Here is a 25468-nt window from a genome sequence, read left to right as displayed (position 1 = left end):
TGTCCCTATCTTCAAAAAGGGTAAAAAGGAGGAACCTGGGAACTACAGACCAGTCAGTCTGACATCAATCCCTGGGAAATTCTGGAGCAGATGATAAAGCAATCCATCTGTAAGCCCCTTGAAAACAATGCAGTGATTACTCGAAGCCAACATGGATTTGTCAAGAACAAATCCTGCCAGACAAATCTGATCTCATTTTTTGATCAAGTAACCTCCCTTGTGGACTGTGGGAATGCTGAGGACATCATATACCTCGACTTCAGCAAAGCTTTCGACAAAGTGCCCCATGATATCCTGATAAGCAAATTAGCTCAAAGTGGGCTAGATGAAACAACGATCCGGTGGATCCACAGTTGGCTACAGAATTGGACTCAAGGAGTGCTTATCAATGGGATCTCCTCAAACTGGGGAGAGGTAACGAGCGGGGTACCGCAGGGCTCAGTCCTGAGCCCAGTGCTCTTCAACATTTGTATTAATGACTTGGAGGAGGAGGTGCAGGGAATGCTGATCAAATTTGCAGATGACACAAAATTGGGTGGGGTAGCTAATACCTTGGAAGACAGAAAATTCAAAGTGACCTTGATAGACTGGAGCGCTGGGCAGAAAACAACACAGTGACATTTAATAGGGATAAATGCCAAGTTCTGCACCTAGGAAAAAGAAACCAAATGCACACTTACAAGATGGGGGATATGTGACTCAACAAGACTACAAGTGAGAAGGATCTTGGAATTGTTGTAGATCACAGGCTGAATATGAGCCAACAATGTGATGTGGCTGCCAAAAAGGCCAATGCTATTTTGGGCTGCATTCATAGAAGCATAGCTTCCAAATCCCGGGAAGTACTAGTCCCCCTCTACTCAGCACTGGTTAGGCCTCATCTGGAGTACTGTGTCCAGTTCTGGGCGCTGCACTTTAAGAAGGATGCAGACAAACTGGAGAGGGTTCAGAGGAGGGCAACAAAGATGATCAGGGGACTGGAAACAAAGCCCTATGAGGAGAGACTGAAAGAACTGGGCATGTTCAGCCTTGAGAAGAGAAGACTGAGGGGAGATATGATAGCGCTCTTCAAGTACTTGAAAGGTTGTCACAGAGAGGAAGGCCAGGATCTCTTCTCGATCACCCCAGAATGCAGGACACAGAATAATGGGCTCAAGTTACAGGAAGCCAGATACCAGCTGAACATCAGGGAAAATGTCCTGACTGTTAGAGCAATACGACAATGGAACCAATTACCTAGGGAGGTGGTGGGCTCTCCCACACTGGAGGCATTCAAGATGAGGCTGGACAGCCATCTGTTAGGGATGCTCTGACTTGGATTCCTGCATTGAGTAGGGGGCTGGACTTGATGGTCTTGTAGGCCCCTTCCAACCCTACTATTCTATGATTCCATGATTCTAAAGAGTGGCTGGAGTAGAACCCCCCCACACACACACACACACACAATTTTCTTTCTCCCCCTGCCCCATTTGTATAAAGTTTGATACACAGGAGTCCAATTGAAATAGGCAGCCCTCACCTGCACTTCATAGTGCAGTTCAAAGTGTAAAATCCTCTATGCTTTCACGATTTTACCACCTTATTCTGCTGCCTGTGCAGTCTAGGTGTAGGTTAACTGTGGAATGTAATATGCATGTCACAATTCACAAGACAAAGTCTTAAACTAAACAGAAAGTTAAATGGAAAAGGGTTAAGATACAGACTGAAGGTGATGGTGGGGAACCTAAAGAAGAGTATTCTAGGAAGGGACAACAACTTGCTTAAATATATATATCAGTTTATCTTTATCTGCTTGTGCAGCTTGGACATCAGTGTTTATATTACTGATGCATTATGACGGGGCGGGCAACCTTTTTTCTGTCGAGCACCGCATTCCTTCATGGCTAATCTATTGGGAGGTGCGTGTCAGCAGCAGGATGGCCAAAAAAGAGGGAAAAAATCACCAAAAAGAGGACAGCAGTTTGTATATTTTGTTTATTTATTTAAAATTATTTTAAAATCACCTTTAAAGGTAAAACCCTCTCAAGGAAGTGGCATAACATTTTCATATGCTAATTTATATGTATAGATGCAAATTTAGAAACAATTGCTATAATTTAAATGGATATACAGTACATTTCACCATAGCGGAGAAGACTGACCAAGTGACCTGCTGTCCAGTGCTGTTGTTGGGCAGCTTGAAGGCCCAGTTCTCCCTCCTGATGGTTCTTTGACTTCAAACCAGACTTGGACTGGACAGCCCATCAAACAGAGGATGCATTACAGGACTGTCCTCTGAAAAAATAGAGGCCCAACCTCTATAAAGTAGGGCACCTGTAAATTAGTCAGCAGAGGGAGAGAAAGCCAGCGGTGGGTAAGGCCACAGACAAAAGTTACCCCTTTTCCCTTTCTGCCACCCCCTTTCCTCTCTCTCTCCTTCTTCCTTCCCATCCAGTGGGCTACCAGGGAAAGGACCAGTGGAGGCTGGTGGCTCTGATTTCTGGGGCTGTGATTCCATTCTGGGTTTCAGTCAGAACCAGCTAGAACTCTAAAGGAGCTATCCAAGGTGCTGACCCTATCCCCCAAATGGGTTCAGCACATTGGATAGCTCCTTTAGAGTTCTGGATTGCTCTGACTGAAACTCAGCCCCACCAAAATCAGAGTCACCAGCCTCCACTGGAAGAGACACATCACTCTTGGGAGAGGTCACATGCAGAGGGCCTTTGAAACTGATCACATGCCAAGGGCTTTTGAAATTAGGCTGAAGACTGCATGAAATTAGGCCAAGGGCCACAGGTTGCCTACCCCTGTTTTATGACTTTGAAATAGTTAGTGTCAACTAAACGTGTTCATAAATGGGGATGGTGTTACGCTCTTACCATGCGTACTATAGATTGAGTACCATTTGAGAACCAAACTTTCCCATTACCTGAACTTGCCATATCTCACATTTTAGTTTTGGACTAGATGTGCTCATTTTTGTCAACATGAATCCCTCATCACGGTAAGTAGCATACATTTTTTTAAAAAGCAAATCTTAGGATTTTTAAACAATTTCTTTATATTATCTGTGTGAGACTTTTTTAAATTGAACTTGTATTTCCTTTAATTAGTGTTTGATACAGTATTAATATTGCTATTTAACTTTTTACATGCCATATGGATTAAATTCTCATTATTTTTGATGTTAATATTTATAAAATATGTAAATCAGCAGACAACCTCTTTAAAGCAGTGTTTGCTTACCACATCTATTATTGCCTTGGGCTACAGGAAAATATCTGAATTGCGTACATTCCAAAATTGCACAGTAAAGCCTGAAAACGAAGCATTGAAATGACCCATCTCCACAAATAAAAGTACAATGCACTCTTTCATATTTAGCAGCACGCAAACTATAGCATCAAATGTGGCCGACAGTTGGTTGATGAAATATACATGGTAACAGCCTCATTTATGGAGCAAGTTTAGTTGGCATTGTGGTATTCTAAACTGATTTTATAGCTTGATCCTAAAACTTGCCATGCTTAGGCTGGGGCATATCAAGGTCACATCTACACAAATGTGTGAACAGAATACTGGACTAGATGGACCCTTGGTCTGATCCAGCATGGCTCTTCTTATGTTCTTATGTAAATGTCACAAAACATGGTGTTATCTTGGCTTAGCTATGCAGGGACATTACTCTGGTGTCATAGGAAAGGCCTACTTTGAGCCAGGACTTGGCTCCAGAACCAATTTTCATTTACAGGGCTCATTTCTGAAACATATGTAAAAGTACTTTTGAATATGTGCAGTATTTATTTCTGATATCACTGAGTAATGGAGATATTAACTTCAGACATGGCATTCTTCCTACACAGATTAAAATGTGTGTTAAGCTATCCCATGAATAACTATAAACACCCCCCTACATACACATCTGGGCTGAAGAGAAAAATTGCAATGACAGAGTGTGAAACTTTCTAGCAAAGTCTGAGGTACAGTACCTTTCTCAGAAATTAAGCCCTAGTAACAGTAGATAACTCTATGTAAGGGGGGTGAGCAATTTTATTTATCTATAAACCATCCTTCAGTGCAAGACTCTAAAGACAGTGTACAATTGTCTCACCTTCATCCACTCACATCTATCCAGCACTCTGCTGCCAAAATTATTCACTTCTCTTGTTCTGACCATATGACTGCACTTCTTAAATCCCTGAATCCCGCACAACCGTCTTGTCCTTACCTTCAAAGCCTTCCACGGCCTTGTCCCTCCTTATTTCTCTGCGCTTATATCCCAATAAACCCTTTCCTGGGCTCATCCAGCTCCACCAACCTCAGCCATCCAAAGGTCTCCTCCTCCTTGAAACATCTCCTTGCTGCCCCTTATGCCTGCAGTTGCCTCCCAGAACATCTCCACGCAATCACCCCTTATTTCCTTTGAGTCTGTCCTCAAAACTCACCTTTTCCAGGAAGCTTTTTGATAATCTCTCATCTCTACACATTACTGTAACTAAGCCAAAGTACATGTAATTAAAATAATCACATATTCTTCCCTTGCTTGCCCATGCCTTCATTTCCCCCCTTCCCTTTGTCTATTTTAGGTTATAGCCCTCTTGGGTTAAGGACCAGTCATATATGGTGTTTTTTTGCTTTGTTTTGTAAACCACCGTGCTAAATAAATAAATAAATAAATAATTTTAAATAATACAACAAATATAATAAAACTCAATAAAAGAACATTTCAAAATCAGAAGAAGCAGCCATAACATCACTAAAGTCAGTAAATGTTGGGCTTTCATTCCTATAGAATCCAGACAGCAATTGGGTATAATAGAAAATATTTACATTACTTAAAGTGAAAGGCTGCAATCCAACACAGTGCTAAGCATACTTAAGGCCTCTAAAACCAATTGGTTTAAACACACTTAACTCGATGTTGGATTGCAGCCAAGGTGTTTACAAGGTTTAAAAAGACAATCTTTTAATGGAGCATACATATTAAAAGGGCTTCAATCTATCTGCCATACACTAATAGCATTCTTCTCTTATACCTTGTTTTTTCACAGGATTAAAGACTGTATCAGCCAAGGATAAGCAAAAGCTGAACACTACCCCTTTCAATACCAGGTAAATCTTGTGCATAAGAACCAGACTAATGGTTGCTGTCTTCTTCACTTTTGCACTCTTCCTTCATTTTTGTTCTAATCTAATGCTTGTATTTTAAGTGACGGAGGTTATCATTTTATTTTTATGGTCAAGGTTATTCTTTTTATTTAAAAATAAATAATGTTGGTGTGTAGAAAGGGGCTGCAGGGCTGCAACTCTGGCCGTGCTCCTGATGAAATGTGGTTCTCCTTGCCTCCATTGCCCACATATTAGCATGGATGACTGCGTTGGGGAAGCCTCACTAGGGTAGCCCCTTGTGAATTGCCAACAAACAAACAAATGATATGCATCACCAAAAAAGGACAAAAAAGGACACCAATTTGTATAACATTTCCATATGCTAATTTTATATGTCTAGATGCACATTTAGGGATAATTGTTATTTAAATAGAAATACAGTATATCTCACCATAGTACGGAAGACTGTGACCAGGTTACCTGTGTGTCTTGCTCAGTATCCTATCCAGGTGCTCACGGTTGATGGGCACGCCCTTATTATGGTTCTTTATCTTTAAACTGGACTTGGACTGGATGGGCCTTCAGATAGAGGCCACCTTCCAAATAGAGGACAGTTCTCTGGCAACCCTTCAAGCAGAGGACTGTCCTTTGTAAAAGAGGGCACATGGCTACCCTAGGTCTCTCTACGCATTCTCTTCCGCAGAACCTGGATCCTTGCCTGATGGCACAATGAGGATTCCAGATTCTGGGGAGGTCTACGCATGGCAGGACCAGGGCCCTGGATAAGCCCCACATCAATGGGAAGCAGGGTCAGAGGCACAGCTTCACATCCCCTTTCCACATGCTTTGGCCCTTCTGCTGCAGGTCAACTTGTTCCAAATTGCACAGATTCCGTGGACATGTGGACTGGTTTTTTTGCTGGGGGGGGGGATATGTGCAAATTGGCACCTGCAGTAGTGCACATTTGCACTCATGCACACTTGCACAAGAGAAATGAAATTCTTGTACATCCCTTTTAAAAATCTGATTCCATGAGTGAGTGGATGATGGAACGAAAGATGCCTGACAATCCGCGAAACACAGACCAAATAGATTGCACAAAATCTGGACTTCCCTACTCATGTTGGCTCCCCACATGATACAGAACCCTGGAAAATGTAGGTCCTAAATCACTCAGAGTCTAAGGAGAAGAAAAGGCTCCCAGCTGCAGACATTTGCACCCATCATGGAGGACAACAAGGACAGGGACGGCGTGGGAGGAGCTATCGCACCCCTCCTTGTTCTCCCCTCGTGAGTGTTAATTGTACTCAGAAGAACTCCTAAAAACAGTTATGGTGTAAATCCATTGGGAAGCTATATAAACATTCTAGGCAGCTCAGTCCTAAAAACTGAGGTAAGTCACACTGAATTCAATGGGTGTTACATCTTAGTGAGTAAGTAATTCTATGCACACTTATCTGGGAGTAAGTGCCACTGAGCTTAGTGGGACTTACATCTGAATAAAGAAGGCATTCAAGACGAGGCTGGACAGCCATCTGTTAGGGATGCTCTGACTTGGATTCCTGCATTGAGCAGGGGATTGGACTCGATGGCCTTGTAGGCCCCTTCCAACCCTACTATTCTATGATTCTATGCATAGGATTGTACTGAAAGTCTCTTAAGCTGAACTACTGAACTGACAGTGCATTCCAGTATCTGTTTATTCAGACGTAAGTCTCACTAAGTCTAATGGGACACACTCCCAGGTGGATTGTAGGATTGTAACCCAAGAATGATGTTTCTATCTTGGCAATTCTCCCGATGCAATAGGTATATTGCTCTGTTATACTGTTCCCGGTTTTGACTGCCCCCTGGCTTTAAAAATGTGCAGCAGCTAATCCAAGACTGGATTTGTAGAATCTTTACTGCATTATAATTTTATAAAGATTCATTACTTTTCATAATCTATTTAATCTATTATCTATACAGGTGTTATCTGTACACAGCCCTCAACACAGAACATGCCATTGATAAAATATATCATTCCTTTTCACAGCTGTGTGTGATTATAGATTCACTGGTGAGGGAAATTCTATATAGCTAAATTAGAACAACTAAGAGTAGGGTTGGCAAATGGTTAGATGTTTGTGGGCCCATAATAAGTCAGACTTCACCATAAATCTGCTTTGTGAACATAGAGCTTATAAGAACTTGCTTGAGGAGGAGGAGGTGTATTTGTGGAAGTTTGAGACCTGCTGTAATAGAAAAATATGAACCTACTGCTGAGGAAGCTGCTCTGCCTCTCCTGCAAAGTAGACCAGGATGCAATGTGCCTCCTTGACTTCCTTATGGGTAGCTGCCACCACTCACTCTGTTCAGCCTCGGTGCAAGTGAGGATCCTCAAGACTTTTATGGATGAATTACATGACATGGGGAAGCAAGCTCTCTGGGTTACCAGCCAGCAAAGACCAATGTGTTGTTCCTCTCCATCTCCCCTTTAGACAAGTCTGTAACATGGACACAAGCAATCTGGCACTCAGGGCTCTACATCATGCCGAGAGCCTCCACAGATAGAAGCAGCTCCCCACTTCAGAAGTTTGCCCTGAACCCATGGAGGGCAACAAGAATGAAGATGACAGGAGCTGAGATAATGTGCTTGTTCTCATCCTTTCCTCATATGTATTACTGTAAGTAAGATTCACAACACCTGAAGACGGCTATTGTTAATCTTGCCTTCTGGTCTAGTCCCACCCTACAGCATTGATGCTTGCTGGACAATTATTTGTACCCTGAGTGAACACTTGCTTCACCATGGCAAAATGGCAAGGAAAATCAGCTCATGGTAAGTTCCCCGAAGGGCTCGAAAGAGCATTTATGGGCCCCAAACACAAGTCAGCAGCAATTCCCCCCCTCCCAGATTTGAAGCTGATTAGCATTACTGATTGAAGGAGCTGACCCTTAGCACAGCGTTCCCCTTACTGGACCTTGTTAACTTAGTGGCCTTTTTTTTCCTTCTTCTACATGAAAAACCATCATATAAATCCGCCCTACAATTAGCCCTATGAGGCTGAAAAATTTGGGGAGAACTATTAAGTTACATGGCTTAGTAGGAACTGCACATTTCCCTGCAGTCTTGGTTTGGTTCACACATACATACATGTGTGTTACTTGATGACTACAGCAGCAAGTGGTGAATTCCATGTGTGCATGAGCCTTCACAAATTAAAAGCCCACCACAGATCCAGCATTTCTGTGTCATTTCACATCAACTCAGACATGGAGTCCACAGATTCAGCTGTGATACATCAAACTCCATTGAAATACATGAGTAATCATGTATGACTCTGACTAGGTATAACATAAGAAGCCTTCCACATTGATACTCAAAATTCTTTGGTCTGGCTCCTGCCTTCACAACATAATATTACATATGCATAAGCAGGACAAAAATTCTCTACATCAAATAAAGATTTTTTTAAAAAAAATTACTAACCATTTTTAATTACTTACTTTTTAATTACTAATTAATGTTTAGGCCCTAAACTATGTACATTGTAAAACCTGCTCTGCTGCAGAGGTAAAAGGGTATACATTGTGTTTTACATTTGCAAAATGTCGTGAAGTCAATCTTGTATTTTATGCATCCTCCAAATTTGTAAATATATACATCTGTACAGTGATTTAAACCAAGTAGTTGCATTTGCTGGCCTTAAGTGTACCTAAAGAGAAAATATTCTACAAATGAAAGATTCAGAAACAAATACAAAAATGCCAGTCTCTTATCTCTAATTATAAGGAGCATGATTAAAGGAAGCTCAGATCTAATGTGACTTGGCAGACAAAGGGAACACAGAGAAAACCATACTGCAATTTTAATAATTCCAGCAGCAGTGCACAAGCTCAATCGAGTTATGAGAGAGAAGTGAAGAGAAATTAATTGGGAGGTACAATATTTCAGCGAGGGGACCATCATCAGAGACGTACTGCTGCTTTGGAGTACTCACAGCAGTGGCTAAGCATAGTCAGAAAAGCTGTCAGAGGGATTCACAGAGGATATTTAGGAAACTTTGAGCAATAATAACAGCACAGTGAGGTATGGCATGATAAAAAGCTTAGCCATCAACAAAGAACTGGAAAAGAAAAAGAAGTACTTAGGCAAAGCTCTGAGTCAGGGATAGAAAATGAAAGAGACAGAAAAACCACATATACTGGAAACTGTGGTTACAAAGAAATTGTTAGATACTTTCATTTTAAATGCGAAAAACCATACCTTTGCTAAAATATGTTATGTATGACTATTGCATGAGTCTTTCTGAACATGACTGTATTTCTTTTTTGGTTACCAACAGTTTATTAGACTGCCTTGTTGTGGCGAAGGGGCTTGCGTAACTCAGTGAAGCCATAAGCTATGCCGTGCAAGGCCACCCAAGACGGACAGGTCATGGCGGAGAGTTCTGACAAAATGTGGTCCACTGAAGAAGGAAATGGCAACCCACTCCAGTATTCTTGCCAAGAAAACCCCATGGAACGTATCACAAGGCTAAAAGATACGACGCCGGAAGATGAGCCCCTCAGGTCGGAAGGTGTCCAATATACTACTGGGGAAGAGCAGAAGGAATTTCCAAGTAGCACCAGAAAGAGTGAAGCGGCTGGGCCAAAGCCGAAAGGACACTCAGCTGTGGATGTGTCTGGTGGTGAAAAGAAAGTCCGATGCTGTAAAAAACAATATTGTTTAGGAACCTGGAATGTCAGATCAATGAATCAAGGTAAGCTGGAGGTGGTCAAACATGAGATGGCAAGATTGAACATCGACATCTTGGGAATCAGCGAACTAAAATGGACAGGCATGGTTGAATTTAATTCAGGTGACCATTATATCTACTACTGTGGGCAAGAATCCCTTAGAAGAAATGGAGTAGCACTCATAGTCAACAAAACGGTGGGAAAAGCAGTATTGGGGTACAATCTCAAAAATGACAGAATGATCTCAGTACGAATCCAAGGCAAACCATTCAACATCACAGTAATTCAAGTCTATGCCCCAACTACTGAGGCCAAAGAAGCTGAGGTTGATCAGTTCTATGAAGACCTACAACACCTTCTAGAACTAACACCATACAAAGATGTCCTCTTCATCATAGGGGATTGGAATGCTAAAGTAGGAAGTCAAGAAATCACCAGGATAACAGGCAAGCATGGCCTTGGTGTACAAAATGAAGCAGGACAAAGGCTAATAGAGTTTTGCCAAGAGAACACGCTGATCATAGCAAACACTCTTTTCCAACAGCGCAAGAGGCGGCTCTACACATGGACATCACCAGATGATCAGTATCGAAATCAGATTGATTATGTCCTTTGCAGCCAAAGATGGAGACGTTCTATACAGTCAGTAAAAACAAGACCTGGAGCTGACTGTGGCTCAGATCATGAGCTGCTTCTTGCAAAATTTCGGCTTAAATTGAAGAATGTAGGGAAAACCACTAAACCATTCAGGTATGACCTAAATCATATCCCTTATGAATATACAGTGGAGGTGAGGAATAGATTTCAGGGATTAGACCTGATAGACAGAGTGCCTGAGGAACTATGGACGGAGGACCGTAACATTGCTCAGGAGGCAGCAACTCAATCCATCCCAAAGAAAAAGAAATGCAAGAAAGCCAAGTGGCTGTCTGATGAGGCTTTACAAGTAGCTGAGGAAAGAAGGGAAGTAAAAAGGAAGGGAGAAAGGGGAAGATATACGCAACTGAATGCAGAGTTCCAGAGAATAGCAAGGCGAGACAAGAAGGTCTTCTTAAATGAACAATGCAAAGAAATTGAGGAAAACAACAGAATGGGAAAGACTAGAGATCTCTTCAAGAAAATCGGAGCTCTCAAGGGAACGTTTTGTACAAAGATGGGCATGATAAAGGACAAAGAAGGCAGGGACCTAACAGAAGCAGATGAGATTAAGAAGAGGTGGAAAGAATACACAGAAGAACTATACAGGAAAGATCTGAATGTCCCTGATAGCCATGATAGTGCGGTCTCTGAACTTGAGCCGGACATCCTCGAGAGTGAAGTCAAGTGGGCCTTAGGAAGCATTAGTAACAACAAAGCTTGCAGAGATGACAGTATTCCAGCTGAGCTATTTAAAATCCTAAAAGCTGATGCTGTTAAAGTGCTGCACTCAATATGCCAACAAATTTGGAACACTCAACAGTGGCCACAAGACTGGAAAAGGTCAGTTTACATCCCAATTCCAAAGAAGGGCAATGCCAAAGAGTGTTCAAACTACCACACAATTGCACTCATTTCACATGCCAGCAAGGTTATGCTCAAAATCCTACAAGCTAGGCTTCAGCTGTATGTGAACCGAGAACTACCGGAAGTACAAGCGGGGTTTCGAAGAGGCAGAGGAACTAGAGATCAAATCGCCAACATTCGTTGGATCATGGAGAAAGCAAGAGAATTCCAGAAAAACGTCTATTTCTGCTTCATTGACTACGCTAAAGCCTTTGATTGTGTGGATCACAACAAACTCTGGCAAATTCTTAAAGAGATGGGAGTACCAGACCACCTTACCTGTCTCCTGAGAAACCTGTATGAGGGTCAAGAAGCAACAGTAAGAACCGGACATGGAAAAACCGATTGGTTCAAAATTAGGAAAGGAGTACGACAAGGCTGTATATTGTCGCCCTGCTTATTTAACTTATATGCAGAGTACATCATGAGAAACGCCAGGTTGGATGAATCACAGGTTGGAATTAAGATTGCCGGGAGAATTATCAACAACCTCAGATACGCAGACAATACCACCCTAATGGCAGAAAGCAAAGAGGATCTAAAGAGCCTCTTGTTGAGGGTGAAAGTAGAGAGTGCAAACGCTGGTTTGAAACTCAACATTAAAAAAAACGAAGATCATGGCATCTGGCCCCATCACTTCCTGGCATATAGAAGGGGAAGAAATGGAAGCAGTGACAGATTTTATTTTCTTGGGCTCTAAGATCACCGCAGACAGTGACTGTAGCCATGAAATTAAAAGATGCTTGCTCCTTGGGAGGAAAGCTATGGCACACCTAGACAGCATAGTAAGAAGCAGAGACATTACCTTGCCGACAAAGGTTCGTGTATTCAAAGCTATGGTTTTCCAAGTAGTAATGTATGGCTGTGAGAGCTGGACTATAAGGAAGGCTGAGCGCCGAAGAATTGATGCTTTCGAACTGTGGTGCTGGAGAAGACTCTTACGAGTCCCATGGACTGCACGGAGGTCAAATCAGTCCATCCTAAAGGAAATCAACCCTGAGTGCTCATTGGAAGGACAGATATTGAAGCTGAAGCTCAAATATTTTGGCCACCTAATGCGAAGAGAAAACCCACTGGAAAAGACCCTGATGCTGGGAAAGATTGAAGGCAAAAGGAGAAGGGCACGGCAGAGGATGAGATGGCTAGATAGCATCACCGATGCAATGAATATGAACTTGAGCACACTCCAGGAGAGAGCGGAGGACAGGAAGGCCTGGTGTGCTATGGTCCATGGGGTCATGAAGAGTCGGACACGACTTAACGACTTAACAACAACATAATAAAGGTACAATAATATATCAAATACTTGTTTCCAATACATTCCTTTAAAAAACACCAGCAATCACATCCTTCTACCTACTGTCCAACCCCTTTCACAAGGTTCAATGACATTTCATCTGGATATTCTACCAAATGGGTTATCTAATGTGATTTATTGTAATGTAGGCAATAGCAATAAATGCAAATGTAGTATGTATGATATATTTCAGTACCACCAGTCCAAGAGACCCATTGATGGATGGATGGATGGATGGATGGATGGATGGATGGATGGATGGATTTCTATCCTTCCTTTCAATCCCCGCCCCCCCGGGTGGCTTTACAAACACATAAACAAAAAATACAATCAATAAAAATTCAACAGTATCAAAATTAACAACAGATAAAATAGCAAAAACAAGTTACATCAGAGATTGAGGCTGCAATCCTGTATCCACTTATCTGGAAGTAAGCTCCACTGAAATCAACAGACTTACTTTTGAGTTGAAACCCTGAGAGTCAGGTTCACACAACATGACAACTCACCATGGCTTAATTTACCCATGGGGGCTGTCGCATTGTGCCAGGCACCCACAGGCACCATTTTTTGCGTGGTGCCTGCAGGTGCCCAGCTAGCCATGGCTTGTCATGTCATACAAACCCAGGTGGCAGGGGTTGCCTGAGGGCTAGACAATTCGTGAATTCCCTCAAACAACTCTAAAACAAGCTATTGGTTATTTAAGGGTTGTCAAATAACCCCTGCTACCTGGGTTTTCATGATATGACAACCCACAGCAAGCTGAGTGCATGCAGGCGCATGGCACAATGCAACAGCCCCAATGGATAAATTAAGCTACAGTGGGCTGTCCTGTCATGTGAACCAGGTCCTAGAGTTGGAAGGTATCTCAAAGGACATCTAGTCCAACTACCAGCCATAAACATGAGCCCAGGTAGACATGAGTAGACACATATAGGATTGCAATGTAAATGAACAATGCTTAGTTTTCCTGAAGCACCAGAAAACTGATAGAAGGTAATTGTCTGGGGCAGTAGTTGTTTGAGGGTCAGACAACCCATGGGTTCCCTCAAACAACTCTAAAACAAGCCATGGATTATTTGAGGGTTGTCAAACAACCCTTGATAGCAAGCAAATGTCTGTGACAGACAGTGATAATACAGAGAGGGAAAAGCAGGAGGCCTCGAGGATGGGAAGAGTACATTATGACCCTCCTATAGCTGTGGAGAAGGAGGTGAATTTTTGACAGAAACAGTTCAGTCTAACAATTTCACATAGACTGCACATCACATTTGGACTTCTCATCTTTGAATCCTCATCAAAGGATTTAGTCCTGGATCACTCCTTCTCAGCACTGATGGCTGATCCTTCCTCCTCAAAAGCAATACCAATAAATACCTGTGCACAAGACCTGTCTGCAGTGAAACCCACACACAAACTTGCATGCATATTGTTTGTCACTGCTTGTGTCTTTGGTCTAACCTGGTCGATAAGCCAGCAAAAGGCTAGTAGCCTGTGTTCCCAAGCTTGCTGCAGAAGAGAAGAAGCCCCCTCCGCTGCAGCCCAAAGAGAAATGCAGACTTCTGGGCAGGATAATGGAAAAAAACCCTTCTACCAAACAAAATAGTGGAAAAGAGACAGAGCAATTCATTCCTCTTTTGCCCATCCTCTACATTTCCATGCTTATTGCAGAGAAAGGAGCTTTCCTTCCTCTGCAGCGAGCACGGAAGCCAGATGGGCTCTTATAAGCAAGTACATGGAATTCCAGGCCTCCCACTCACCTGAATGGAATTCCATGCACTTGCCTGCATAGAATTTCTGGCCACCTTCAAGGCAAGCAGGTGAGTGCTTAAATACAAGTCTGCTTTGATCTATTCTTCATAAGCAGTCCAAGTACGCCCAAATGCTTTTCTCCCTTTGTATGATAGTCCTGCAAAGCCCCCATATTATGGCTCTGTCTACGCTACCAGTGTGTGTGTCTGTCTGTCTGTCCGTCCATCCGTCCATCCATCCATCCTACTCCTCAAGGGATCCCAGAGTTGTCGTTTAGTGCCTGGGATACTGACAGTTCTCCATTAGAATTCTCTAGCATGACCTCACATAAATGCTGTTCCCAGAGTTCCCTGGAGAGGAAGAATGACTTTTAGTCCGAGCTGAATTCTTTTGTTCTTGGGGGAAGTTTGCATGTTTGAAATTTGCAGCCTTTTATCAAGCAGCTAAGCAACTCCTATGAAAATTGAAAGTGCTCCTCTACTTTTCATGCAAGTCCTGGACAGAAGATGGGAAGGAAAAGGCTATGCAACTACTCGCCCTCTTTTTGTTTCCATAAATTGAACAAACGGATATGAGACGTGCAATACAAAAGACAACAGATTCCAAAATAGGGAGGGCTGTGTGTTCAGCACTTTTATTTAACACTACAAGGAAAGTATTTCCTGTGCTGGAATGGCATAGTAGGGGGGCACTCAGACACCAAGGAACTAAAATAAGCTAATAAAAATAAGCCTCCTAGACTAGACTTTGCCTTGAAGTTTTGGCCCGGCTTATTGCCAAGATGAAATTGGCAAGGGGCTTCTTTGCAGACTTGGAGTGCTTTTTCACAGAGGAAGCTTAAAGTGGTTCCTGTTTCAGTGGGTTTGTGCTTGCCTTGAGAATATCTCAGTTCTACTTTGTGAAGATGTTGTATAGCACAGGACTGCACAGCCTCAGTTTAATTTGTGTGGGGTTTTTTAAATTAAAGAATCATGACATGTAATGAAGGAGTGGGGTCCTGGGGTCCCAATCCAGCCCTCCTGGGGTCCCAATCCAGCCCTCCAGATTCCAATTACATTATAATGGGAATGGGGGCAGGGGAGATTGTGTCACTCATAGACAATAATTAATTTGGCCTCATAACCCCCACACAACCATATTCTAAACAGCAATTGGAAGTTGCAACTGACCTGCATGTATTTGTACCAGTGACAAAATATTGGGGTTTGAATCCTGCAGTATCACTAAGGGATTGGGTGAACCAAATGAGAAGAGTTGCTTTTTGCATGAAAGAAAATTGTGCAAAAAGGCCCATTTTTGTATCTGAGAAGAAAGCAAAAGTGTTCAGTATTGCAGCTGCAAAAGAGAAGCATCAAAATGGCAGGTTTGCTTGGTCTAATATTCTGGGCAAAGCCTTTGCTCTAAAGTGATTTGACCAATGATATTTGAAAAGAGAACAAGATCTTCAGTTTCATTTGATAATTCTTATTTAGGGCAGTACTTCCCACTGCTGTGTTTGTGCGGTGTGCACGCATGTGGACAACTTAGGAACATGCCAAAAAGTAATCGGCAAGTGTTAACCCTTTTCTATCATTTGGAATGGAGAAGCGGTGAGCAGGAAAAGGGTTACGCACCCCTTCCCCTCTGGCTAATTCTCCACTTCATACCACCCTGTTGGAAAGCTGCTTTTTTGTGTAAAAAGAGCTCTCAGGGCTGTTGCACTGTCTAACTTTGCCCTTTCTCACCAGTAACTGCAAAACCAACTATGTGTTACTTGGCACTGAGCCCCCTCCCCTTCTGCATAAACCTGCATTGGACTGGGCTCGCCATTGTATCCCCTATTAGCTATATTTATTCCAAGAATAAGGTACTGTATTTGCCATTTCATTTTTGGCTCAAGCACTGTACACTTAAAACTACACATGAGGCACCAAGAGCAATTCAGGCTCACTGGCGTGTGAACACATTTGAATTTCCAGCCAAAGAGCTACGCTTTCAAGAGCACTGGAATAGGCTATTAGTCTTCAACAGGTTTATTTCTTTAACACTTACTCATTTAAGAGTGATTGATAATCACAGCCTCCCTTAAGTGCATTAAACACATTACCAAGAGATTCTGTGGGTGTTCTTTCCACCTACTTATTTCCTTCATAGATCAAGTCAATGGTGTAGCTGCTTCTCCATCAAAACAAAGTTTTAATTGGTGCTCCCCTCTAACACAGTGTGTGTTACACAGCTATGTTGAATTTGCTTACAATGAACTCTATTGTCCCTTTTATACAAAGTGTTCCATCACTTTCTCTCAGAATGAGCAATAGATGTTTTTCTCTGACAATGCATCTACCAGCAATGTTGGACTACTTGGAGAGTAAGGTATTATTCAGTGTTAAAGAGAAAGCCAGGAGTGTAATAGTCACATCTCTTATATAGGCTTGGAGGGAATAGTTTCATTTGGCAGATTTATTGTTTAATGTGGAATTCTTTTAAAGTGTTCCAGTGTAATGCACACATCCTTAAGAGTCCTCTTCTATGAATCCATGTGGATTGAAAACCATAACAAGAGTACGTATAATGAATTTCCCCATATTTATAGAAGATTCAGTTTTTGCAGTGGGAACTATATGACAATCTATTTCCCCAGTTTACCTGGGCGAAAGCCCCATTGAACATGGCAGGGCTTATTTCTGCCTAAACATGCATAGGATGGTGCAACTTACGGGTTGGATCCAGAATTAGTCAGAGTAGACCTATTACCTAGGGTAGACCTACTGAAATCAATGGGACTTGAATTAGTCATAACTGACTGAAGTCTCATTGATTTCAATGGGTCTGTTCTGAGTATGACTAAATCTGGATCCAACCCAGTGTCTTGAATGTGAATAATCTCCCACAAAACCCTTCCTTAATCCTCATTCATAATAAATGTAATAATAAATGTTAACATTATTCATATTAGTGAAATTAATGTACAACAGGCACTATATATCCATCTACATTTTGGATTTTTTTTAATCTGCCACTGTGAGGTTGTTTATTGTTTTGATTGATTTCTTTTAGTTGGTTTGCATTTTAATTGCTATAAACAGCCCTGGAATCTATTTTGATAAAAGGCAGTAGTAATTAAATATTTCAAATAAATAAATAAATTTGATTTGCACTACTTGGGTGTGTCAAAACATTAATCATATGCAGCACGTTGTCAGGGGCATCAGGTCTCAATATATTTGACAGACTGCTACAGTTGCCGTTCCCTCTTGCTGCAGATGTGATCTAGAGCAGGGAGTTCCAGATGTATCTGTGCTGTCACTTGAATCAGTGGTGGACAGAAGGTAGATCTAGATATACTGGTACATCTCTGAGTGATCTGCAGTCAGTTGGCGAAGGTTTCTGACTCACAATTGTTGCTGCTAACAACAGCAGCAACAAACATACTCCCCCCTCCCCTACGTGATACTGCTGAAATGAAGAAAACGTGGGGGTCACCTGGAGTTGATGGTTTGTGTGGAAGGACTGTGAGATTCATTCAGTTCTGATACCAGAAACAAAGTCTTGGGCCCAGAATCGTTTAATTCTAAGTGTATGTCTTTTGTACCATGCTCTGGTTAGTGGATCTTGGGGATAAGCAATAGATGAGTTTCTCTGATAACACATCTACATAGTAGATCCCACAGGCCTGAAGTCTGCCCACCTCTGACTTAGATCACTCTGACCCCAAGGAAGTGATTGGCTACTGCTAACCTGTGCTAGGTATAAATCCTTCCAGGGTAACCTAGAGTATCTTGTTTGAGCAGTAGGTCAACTTGGTTGGTTCTTGAGCCTCTCTGAATGTCCCTCCCCTCTGAAGCTTGTGCCTGGGGTATGACTCTACATTCTGTCTTTGTCCTCCTGTACACAGTCCATTCTATCCTCCCTTTATGCCTAGGTCCTGCATTTTGTTTCTCCACACGTTCCATCAAGGCTAAATCTTTAGCTACAGATCTTGAGTTGTCCCTGATTATGTGCTTGTACACTATACTTCTAAGCTCAGTTTGTCTACGATGGCTGACTCTGTCTCCTAATTCAGCTTTTCTGTCTTAGCTGCCAGTCATCCTTACTTAATTGTCCCAGACAGTCTCCCATTTGGGCTGCAAGATCTGAGCCCTGATCCTGCAAACATGCGCAGCTATAAGCTACACTGAGAACCAGTGTGATGTTGTGGTTAGAGTGTTGGACAAGGACGGGGGAGACTAGGGCATCTCTACACCAGCCTAAAATCCTGCATTTAAAACGGCGCTTTCTGCTTCCATTTTAAATGCAGGATCACAACGACTCCCTTTACACGCTCTCCCCTTCCCTTCCCCCCTCCTTCTGCCCATATCTGGGTCTTCCATTATCTTTCATTGATCTCGCTCCTCTTCTTCCTCCTTTAACTCTTTTGACGGAGGAAACTGAAGCGGAACACAACGGGGTAATGTGATAGCTCATTATCTGCAATCTATTTAAAAACGGAACAAAGGGCATTTAGTGCAGCAGATCCTGCAAACTTCTGTGAGAGAACCATCTCAATCGCAGGATAAAAGCTCTGTGTGGATAAGCCCTAAGATTCAAATCTCCACGCTGTCATGAAATTTACTGGGTGACTTTGAGCTAGTCACTATATCTCCGCCTAGCCTACCTCACAGGGTTTTTCTGATAAAAGGATGAAAATCCATTAGCATGAGCTCTTTGGAGGAAAGGTAGGCTATTTCATAAATAAATAAATAAATAAATAAAGTGAAACAGACAAATACAATTTCCTTAGGAGGGTTTCCTTTAGACACCATGCTAGACTGGTTTCAAACAGAAAATATTAAATCACCTACATGAATAAACTGTAGACTTCCCACAAGATGGAGGGTATTTGACCTGGAGTTATCTGTATAGGATGCCTGAAGTCCAAAAGGCTTTTGTTTGTGTATGTACTTATTTATAAAATGTAATATCCCATGCTTTAGCTCAGATTAGGGTTCTCAAGATGGCACACAATAAACACCAAAAAAGGGCAAAGAAATCACAGTTAAACACTAAAACAACAACAGACTAAAGAGGAGAAAACAACAATAAATCAGCAAAAGTAAATGAAAAATTAAAAGGGTGGGGTAAATAAAAAGGCCTTCATCTGGATCTGATGCCAAAAGGATAAGAGACTCAGTGCCAAGCATGTCTCTCTGGGGAGAATGTTTGAAAAACAGGGAGCCACTACTGAAAAGGCCTTTTCCCCAATCACCACCCACATCACCTCAGAAGGACAGAGAAGGATCCTAGATCTCAGGCAGGTCGATGCAGGAGTAGATGGTCCTGAAGATACTGGAGAAATCCTAAGGATATACCCTGAAAGTACTGTTGGAGGTAACTACAACTGTACCACCTACCTGAAGTGCCAAAACATGCCTAAAAAGACATTTCAATAGTAACAATGAAGAGATGGTACTAGGCAGAGGTAGAGTGGGTCCATTATCATAGTATCTGTTATCATAGTAGGTTTCCATTGCTTCAGTAAAAGGAGAAAAAGATCCACAGGGTAACTCAGACCCTGTTGGATTTGCTGTACGTTGCCCACCTTTCAAGGAAACTGTGTAAGACATTGCAACAATGGAGGATTTTTCCACAAAGACAAGGTATTCTCAACATTAAAGGGCGGATGATTTTGTAGGCTATCATCTTTCTTACCGTGTGCTTCCTGTGATCTTGGTGGACAAGAGAAATGGTGACTTACAGCTGTGTTGGACTGGCTATAGGGCTGCAAATCCTTCCTTTGGTCCAAATGCCTTAGAACAACCAGAGACGCTGAAGTATCAGCTGAACTCTTTAAAAGAAAGAAAAAGAAAAATCGAAAACACTGTTTTACAAAATCAAATCGATTTCTGTATTCCATCGAGGCAGGAAAACATGTATGTATGGCTTTATGAGAATAAAATGTAAACTTCTGGACAGCTTCATACACATGCTCAAGATTAGCTTAGAGCAGCATCCCCCAACCTGGTGCCCTCCAGACTTCAGTTCTCATCAGCCCCAGCTAGTATGGCTAGTGGTCAGGAATGCTGGGAACTGTAGTCCATGGGCATTATCTTATGCTGCCCACACACCCGCCACTAGTGCTGGGGAGCTAGCTGTTCTTAAAGCAACCAGAAATGAGTGGACACACTTGTTTCTGGAATGGGGCAAGTCTGCAGAGCTCGCAGAAGGGAGCTTCCTGACTTGTCCCAATCCAGAAATTAGTGTTTCTGTTCCTTTACAGAGTACTTTATGACTCCCTATGGTGACAGTGGTGGGTCCCGCTGGCACAACGGAATGAGCGGAAGCGCAGCAGCAGTATTGGTTACTGCCCCAACTGTCTGGGGGGCATCAGGTTGGGGAAGTCTGGATTAGAACAATTTAGGATTCCATCCAGTCAGTCAGGTTCTGTTGAGCCCTGTGGGACTCCTCCACACATGAGCATACAGTGCCCATACTTGAGTGTTTGGAGACTTGTGTGCTTCTTGGAAAGCAATGTTTTTTGCACCTGGGTTTGCAAGCATTTGTTTGTTCCCTTTCTGCCACCCGTTCACTTCTCCACCCCAGCAGAGAGGCAATGAGTAATAATGGCACACACTGTATGCTGATTTTCCTCTCAAAGTTAATTTGTATCTTTAGAAGAAGGGGGGGGAAAGGCTATAGGAAGGTATTAATCTGCTTAACATTTCTAAGTACATCATCCAAGGGATTTTGTTTTTTTAATCTTACATATGCTCAGCAGAGTTACTGGCAAAAACTGTACATTTTTTTCATTTCATCCTTTCAACATCAAATGGTAAGCAGCAAAAATTGGATCAGACTTCAAAGACTGTGCTGTGCTCCCAGTCACAGAGCGACTCCTCCATTTCACATATTGAATTTGAGCAGGATATCAAAGTGCTACCAAAGAACCTCAGGTCCTTACGAAAAAAGAGGCTCTAACATCTGTAGAAAGTGAAGTGCACAGACAAATCACCTCGGGGAGCAGCGAGCATTTATTCTCAGCAGCAGATTTCCAGCCTTTTGATTCTCTTATTCACTGTACCTCCCTGCCTTTCTACAGCACTAAAGTTCTTAGCAAGCAGGCTTTTGTCTCAAAGACTTCAAAACACCACTAACAGTTTCATGTTCTGATGGTTATGCCAAGCAACCGTGAACACACTTCAGAACTCTAGATTCAGGGATTTTTATGGCATTTTAGAGTCTGAACTTCTTAGTACCTTGCTTGTTTGTTTGTCAAGAAAATCCGGCTCTGCAGGAGAAGTTGGGCTGCTACTTTGCTGCCTAAAACATAACAAGAAGTTATTGATGTTTATTATGATGATGGTGATGGTGATGATGATGATTTTGCTAAGTTCTGGTGACATTTCCCCAACCCATCAGTTGTACTCCCTCATTCTGTCCACTAAATTACTAGGGCAAAACATATCACTGTAGACTTCTCCCTATTTACTGTTTTATTTTATTTTAAAGGCATATTAGTTGCACAATGATTGTGCACAGAACATACTGCCTTAAACGTTAAGGAAAGAAAAATGTTTCCTCCTTTTAAAAACATTGACTAGGGCAGAACTCTTGGGAGACCTGTGCATGCAGGCAGAGCATTTGCTGTTGTTGCGTGCTTGTTTGCTGTCCTCACTGCCTACTGAAGAGGAAAGACACCTCTGAAATGCAGTGTCCTATGCAGCTTGCTTCTTCAGCAGACAGCTTCTGCTGCCCCCAAACAAGAAAAAAGTTCCCATAGTTCTAGTCGGCCCCGCACATACATATCACCTCTTTTGTTCTTGTTGACATGAATTTTCACAGTAAATACTGTTATATGTTCTCCACTTTCCCAAAAGGTGGGAAATTCCAGGGGAAGCACTGCCAACATCCCCCTTTCTTTAGCTAAGAAAGCACAGGAGATTCATGGTATTAAATAAATATTTGCTTTATTTATATAAGCAGAGCGTACTGAAAACAAGCAGGTGGCCCTACACCAGTATGCACTCAAAGCTGCACACCCAAGTGCTAAATAATTCAAGCTAGTAACTCTCAATCTTCCTTCTGTGTCTTTCAGTCTCTGCCCATTCAAAAATTCTCTCTCTCTCTCTCTCTCTCTCTCTCTCACACACACACACACACACACACACACACACACAAACCTACAGAGTAGATAAACTCTCTCGTGTGTGTGTGTGTGTGTGTGTACTGGGATCATAGTGTTGGAAGGGGCCATTTAGACCATTGAGTCCAACCCCCTGCTCAGTGTAGGAATCCCGTTTAAAGCATCCCTGACAGATGGCTGCTCAGTCTCTCCTTGGAGACCTCCAGCAATGGAGAGCCCACCACCTCCCTGGGCAGTTGGTTCCTTGGTCTGACTGCTCTGACCATTAGGAAGCTTCTCCTGTTGTTCAGCCGAAATCTGCCTTCCTGTAACTTAAGCCCATTATTTCATGTCTTACAGTCTTGGATGACAGAGAAGAGATTGCAGTCATCTTCTGTGTGACAACAACCATGAAAAGACATTTGCCCTTAAATTCAGATGCATGTAGGAACTGGTGCTTAATTTCTAGGAAAAAGAGATTTCAGGGCTCAAGTCTGTGTGGAAACACCACTCCCTCATTTGGAAAGCCCTCCGTATATTTCCAGATATGTAAGAATTTCCATAGGATAAACCTTGTTATCCTATTGCAGCAAAAACAATAAAGAGCCTTTGGCACCTTAAAGATGGAGGAAGCAATCCTATGGCCCCTAGACAGCTTCTGAGGGGCCATAGCATTTTTCAGATTCTCAGCTCCGAGGTCGAAGACAGCGCTCCAACCTCGGAGGGGGGAATCACAACTCCCTCCCCCCTCCCCCTCACAGCCAGTGTGGAAAGAATTGCATCATCTGCCATCTGAGGTCAGGAACTCAACCTCAGAGGATGAGAAAGGGGGTGTTTTGGTGGGCGGGGAGGGGAGGAAACTGGAGAGGCCAGGATACGAATTATCTTGAGGCTTCTCCAGCCTCCTTCCCTCCCCCTCCAAAGTGCCCCAGCTAGACATGTAAAAAAGCTCATCTAGCAAAAAATGCAGGGCTGGAGGACAGGAGGGCAAAGATCACCTCTACCTCTCCTCCTGTCCTGCATAGGATGATCGTAAACCTCTGAGTTTGGGGGTTTACGATCATCAAGGGCACAACCAACAGGATTGTGCCCTAATGTGTTTATTCTGGCATACTTTTTCATGGACTACAGCCCACTTCATCAAATGCATAGATAAGTAGGGATTCTTTCTCCACAGTTATCCATGGGAAAGGGAAATACATTCTGAACTGTTCCAAGGGCATTTAAAGCTATTTTTAATTCCTATATTCCAAAGTTAAGTCCTGGCATTGAAAACAGATGCTTAGGCTCATAGGCTGAGCCTTTGCAGAAATGCAGTCCTGTCAGGAATCAAACAGCTGCCACATAACAAGAACACAAGTTATGCTTTCCTAACAGCCTGGCTTCGTAAGCACAGTGACAACAAAGCATAGGGGCTGTTCACACAACATGCTAACCCACACTCAGTGGTTGAGTGGGGTTGTTGTTGAACCGTGGGTTGTTTGTTGAACCATGAGTTAAGCATGTTGTCTAAACCCAGGACATGTTCCATAGGGTGATCTGTTAACCATGCAGTGTGACTTATTAACCACCCTGAACAACCCAACAACAAACCATGGGTTCTGGAGGTGGCTAGTTCAAGAAAAATAAGGCACACTGCATGATTAACAAGCCACCCTGTGGAACATGTCCTGGGTTCAGACAACATGCTAACTCACGGTTCAACGAACAACCCATGGTTCAACAACAACCCACACTCAGCCACTGAGTGTGGGTTAGCATGTGAGGCAGTAGTTCCCACTGAAGTACCTATTTACTAGTGTGCTGTTGGTTTATATAATTTGTGGCTTACAGCTAAAATATTTTGCTCCACCTCTGCTCGTCCTTACTATTTGACATAACTTTATTAGTTAAGCTCCAATCCTGTTGCTGCTGCAGTCAATGGAAGCATTCACAGCCTACAGCTTTGGAAAAAACAAAACAAAAACCCACAACCAAGCACGCAGGACAGATTTTTTAAATGAATAGTCCACTTGACTGTTACAGGAGTTCACTCACATGGATCTTTCTGAAGGATCACATACCAGCAGACTTGGGAGAGAGATGTTCAAATAGATAAATCATAAATATAACACTCTTATGTAAGGATTTCCAGGGGGGTAGTTGTATCTGTCTGGATTGCAGCAAAAACAACAAAGATTCTTGTGGCACCTTAAAGTCTAACAAATTATCATGGTATAAATTTTCATGGGCTACAGTCCACTTTGTCAGATGAGTGAAGTATTATTCCTGTGTTACAGGTATATACATATGGCTGGGAAGGGAAGGGGAATTGTAAATTGTGAGGTCACAAGGAAATGAAAAGCAGAAAGTACAGACAGTGATAATCACCTTATTAACAGTGGCACTTTACAAAACAGTTATTCGGTGATTATACAGACATTCTGGCATTGCTCAGATTAAAAATTATACAAGAACAGTAAGAGCCCAATAAGTGTTTATAAGGTCTGGACTGCAATCCTATGCACACTTTCTTATGCAGAAGCCCCACTGAACTCAGTGGAACCTACTTGTGAGTAAGCATGCATAGGATTGGATGTGTCTTTCCTACCTTTTTATGCATGAAATAACTCTCATTAGCATCTAGTTTCTGTGGATATATGTGTAAAAGAATATCAATTATTGACCTATGAATAATTTTACTTGGCATTACTGTGCTGTTGTTCATAGCTACCGTACTTGCTTCTCCCCCCCCCATCATAAATCCTTTCAATTCTGCCATTGTAAAATATACAAGCACCGTTGCTTCCTTTGATCTGGTGTGGGAAAGGTTTTGCATGTGCTGAATGTATCATGTTCTTTGAAGCATCTATTAGATCTTGACAGGTACAGTGACTGGTATTGTAATACTTTGTTTAGAGATACTGTAGAATAAGTTGAAATGATAAATGGTACCATCACATGAATGTAAATCATCTGTTTTGCTTTTGAAATATCACTCAGACAAAAAC

At 42.3% G+C, this 25468-nt stretch overlaps 1 protein-coding gene and 1 pseudogene across 2 annotated transcripts in view; one reads left to right on the top strand and one right to left on the bottom strand.

Moving 5' to 3' along the window:
• The window catches only part of MYO3B (myosin IIIB), a 331093-nt gene that overhangs the window by 78181 nt on the left and 227444 nt on the right, over positions 1–25468 (bottom strand). Inside the window, exons 27-28 of the mRNA XM_084805223.1 lie at positions 21613–21676; positions 20069–20204 (exon numbers count right to left, since the gene is read on the bottom strand). Of these exons, the coding sequence (XP_084661349.1) occupies positions 20069–20204; positions 21613–21676 (200 nt within the window). The remainder of the gene's footprint in view (positions 1–20068; positions 20205–21612; positions 21677–25468) is intronic.
• On the top strand, positions 2717–19809 carry LOC146358505 (protein CFDP2 pseudogene; annotated as a pseudogene). Its single transcript, XR_014787032.1, has 5 exons — positions 2717–2983; positions 5031–5091; positions 7569–7754; positions 9417–10756; positions 19591–19809. The product of XR_014787032.1 is annotated as a protein CFDP2 pseudogene (transcript).

Source organism: Heloderma suspectum, chromosome 1 (genome assembly GCF_057233095.1).
Source record: "Heloderma suspectum isolate Gila_16-S chromosome 1, 16-S_ref, whole genome shotgun sequence".
In the NCBI taxonomy this organism is placed as follows: domain Eukaryota; kingdom Metazoa; phylum Chordata; class Lepidosauria; order Squamata; family Helodermatidae; genus Heloderma; species Heloderma suspectum.
The sequence above is the reverse complement of the archived record's forward strand: the minus strand, read 5'-3'. Positions and strand labels throughout refer to the sequence as shown.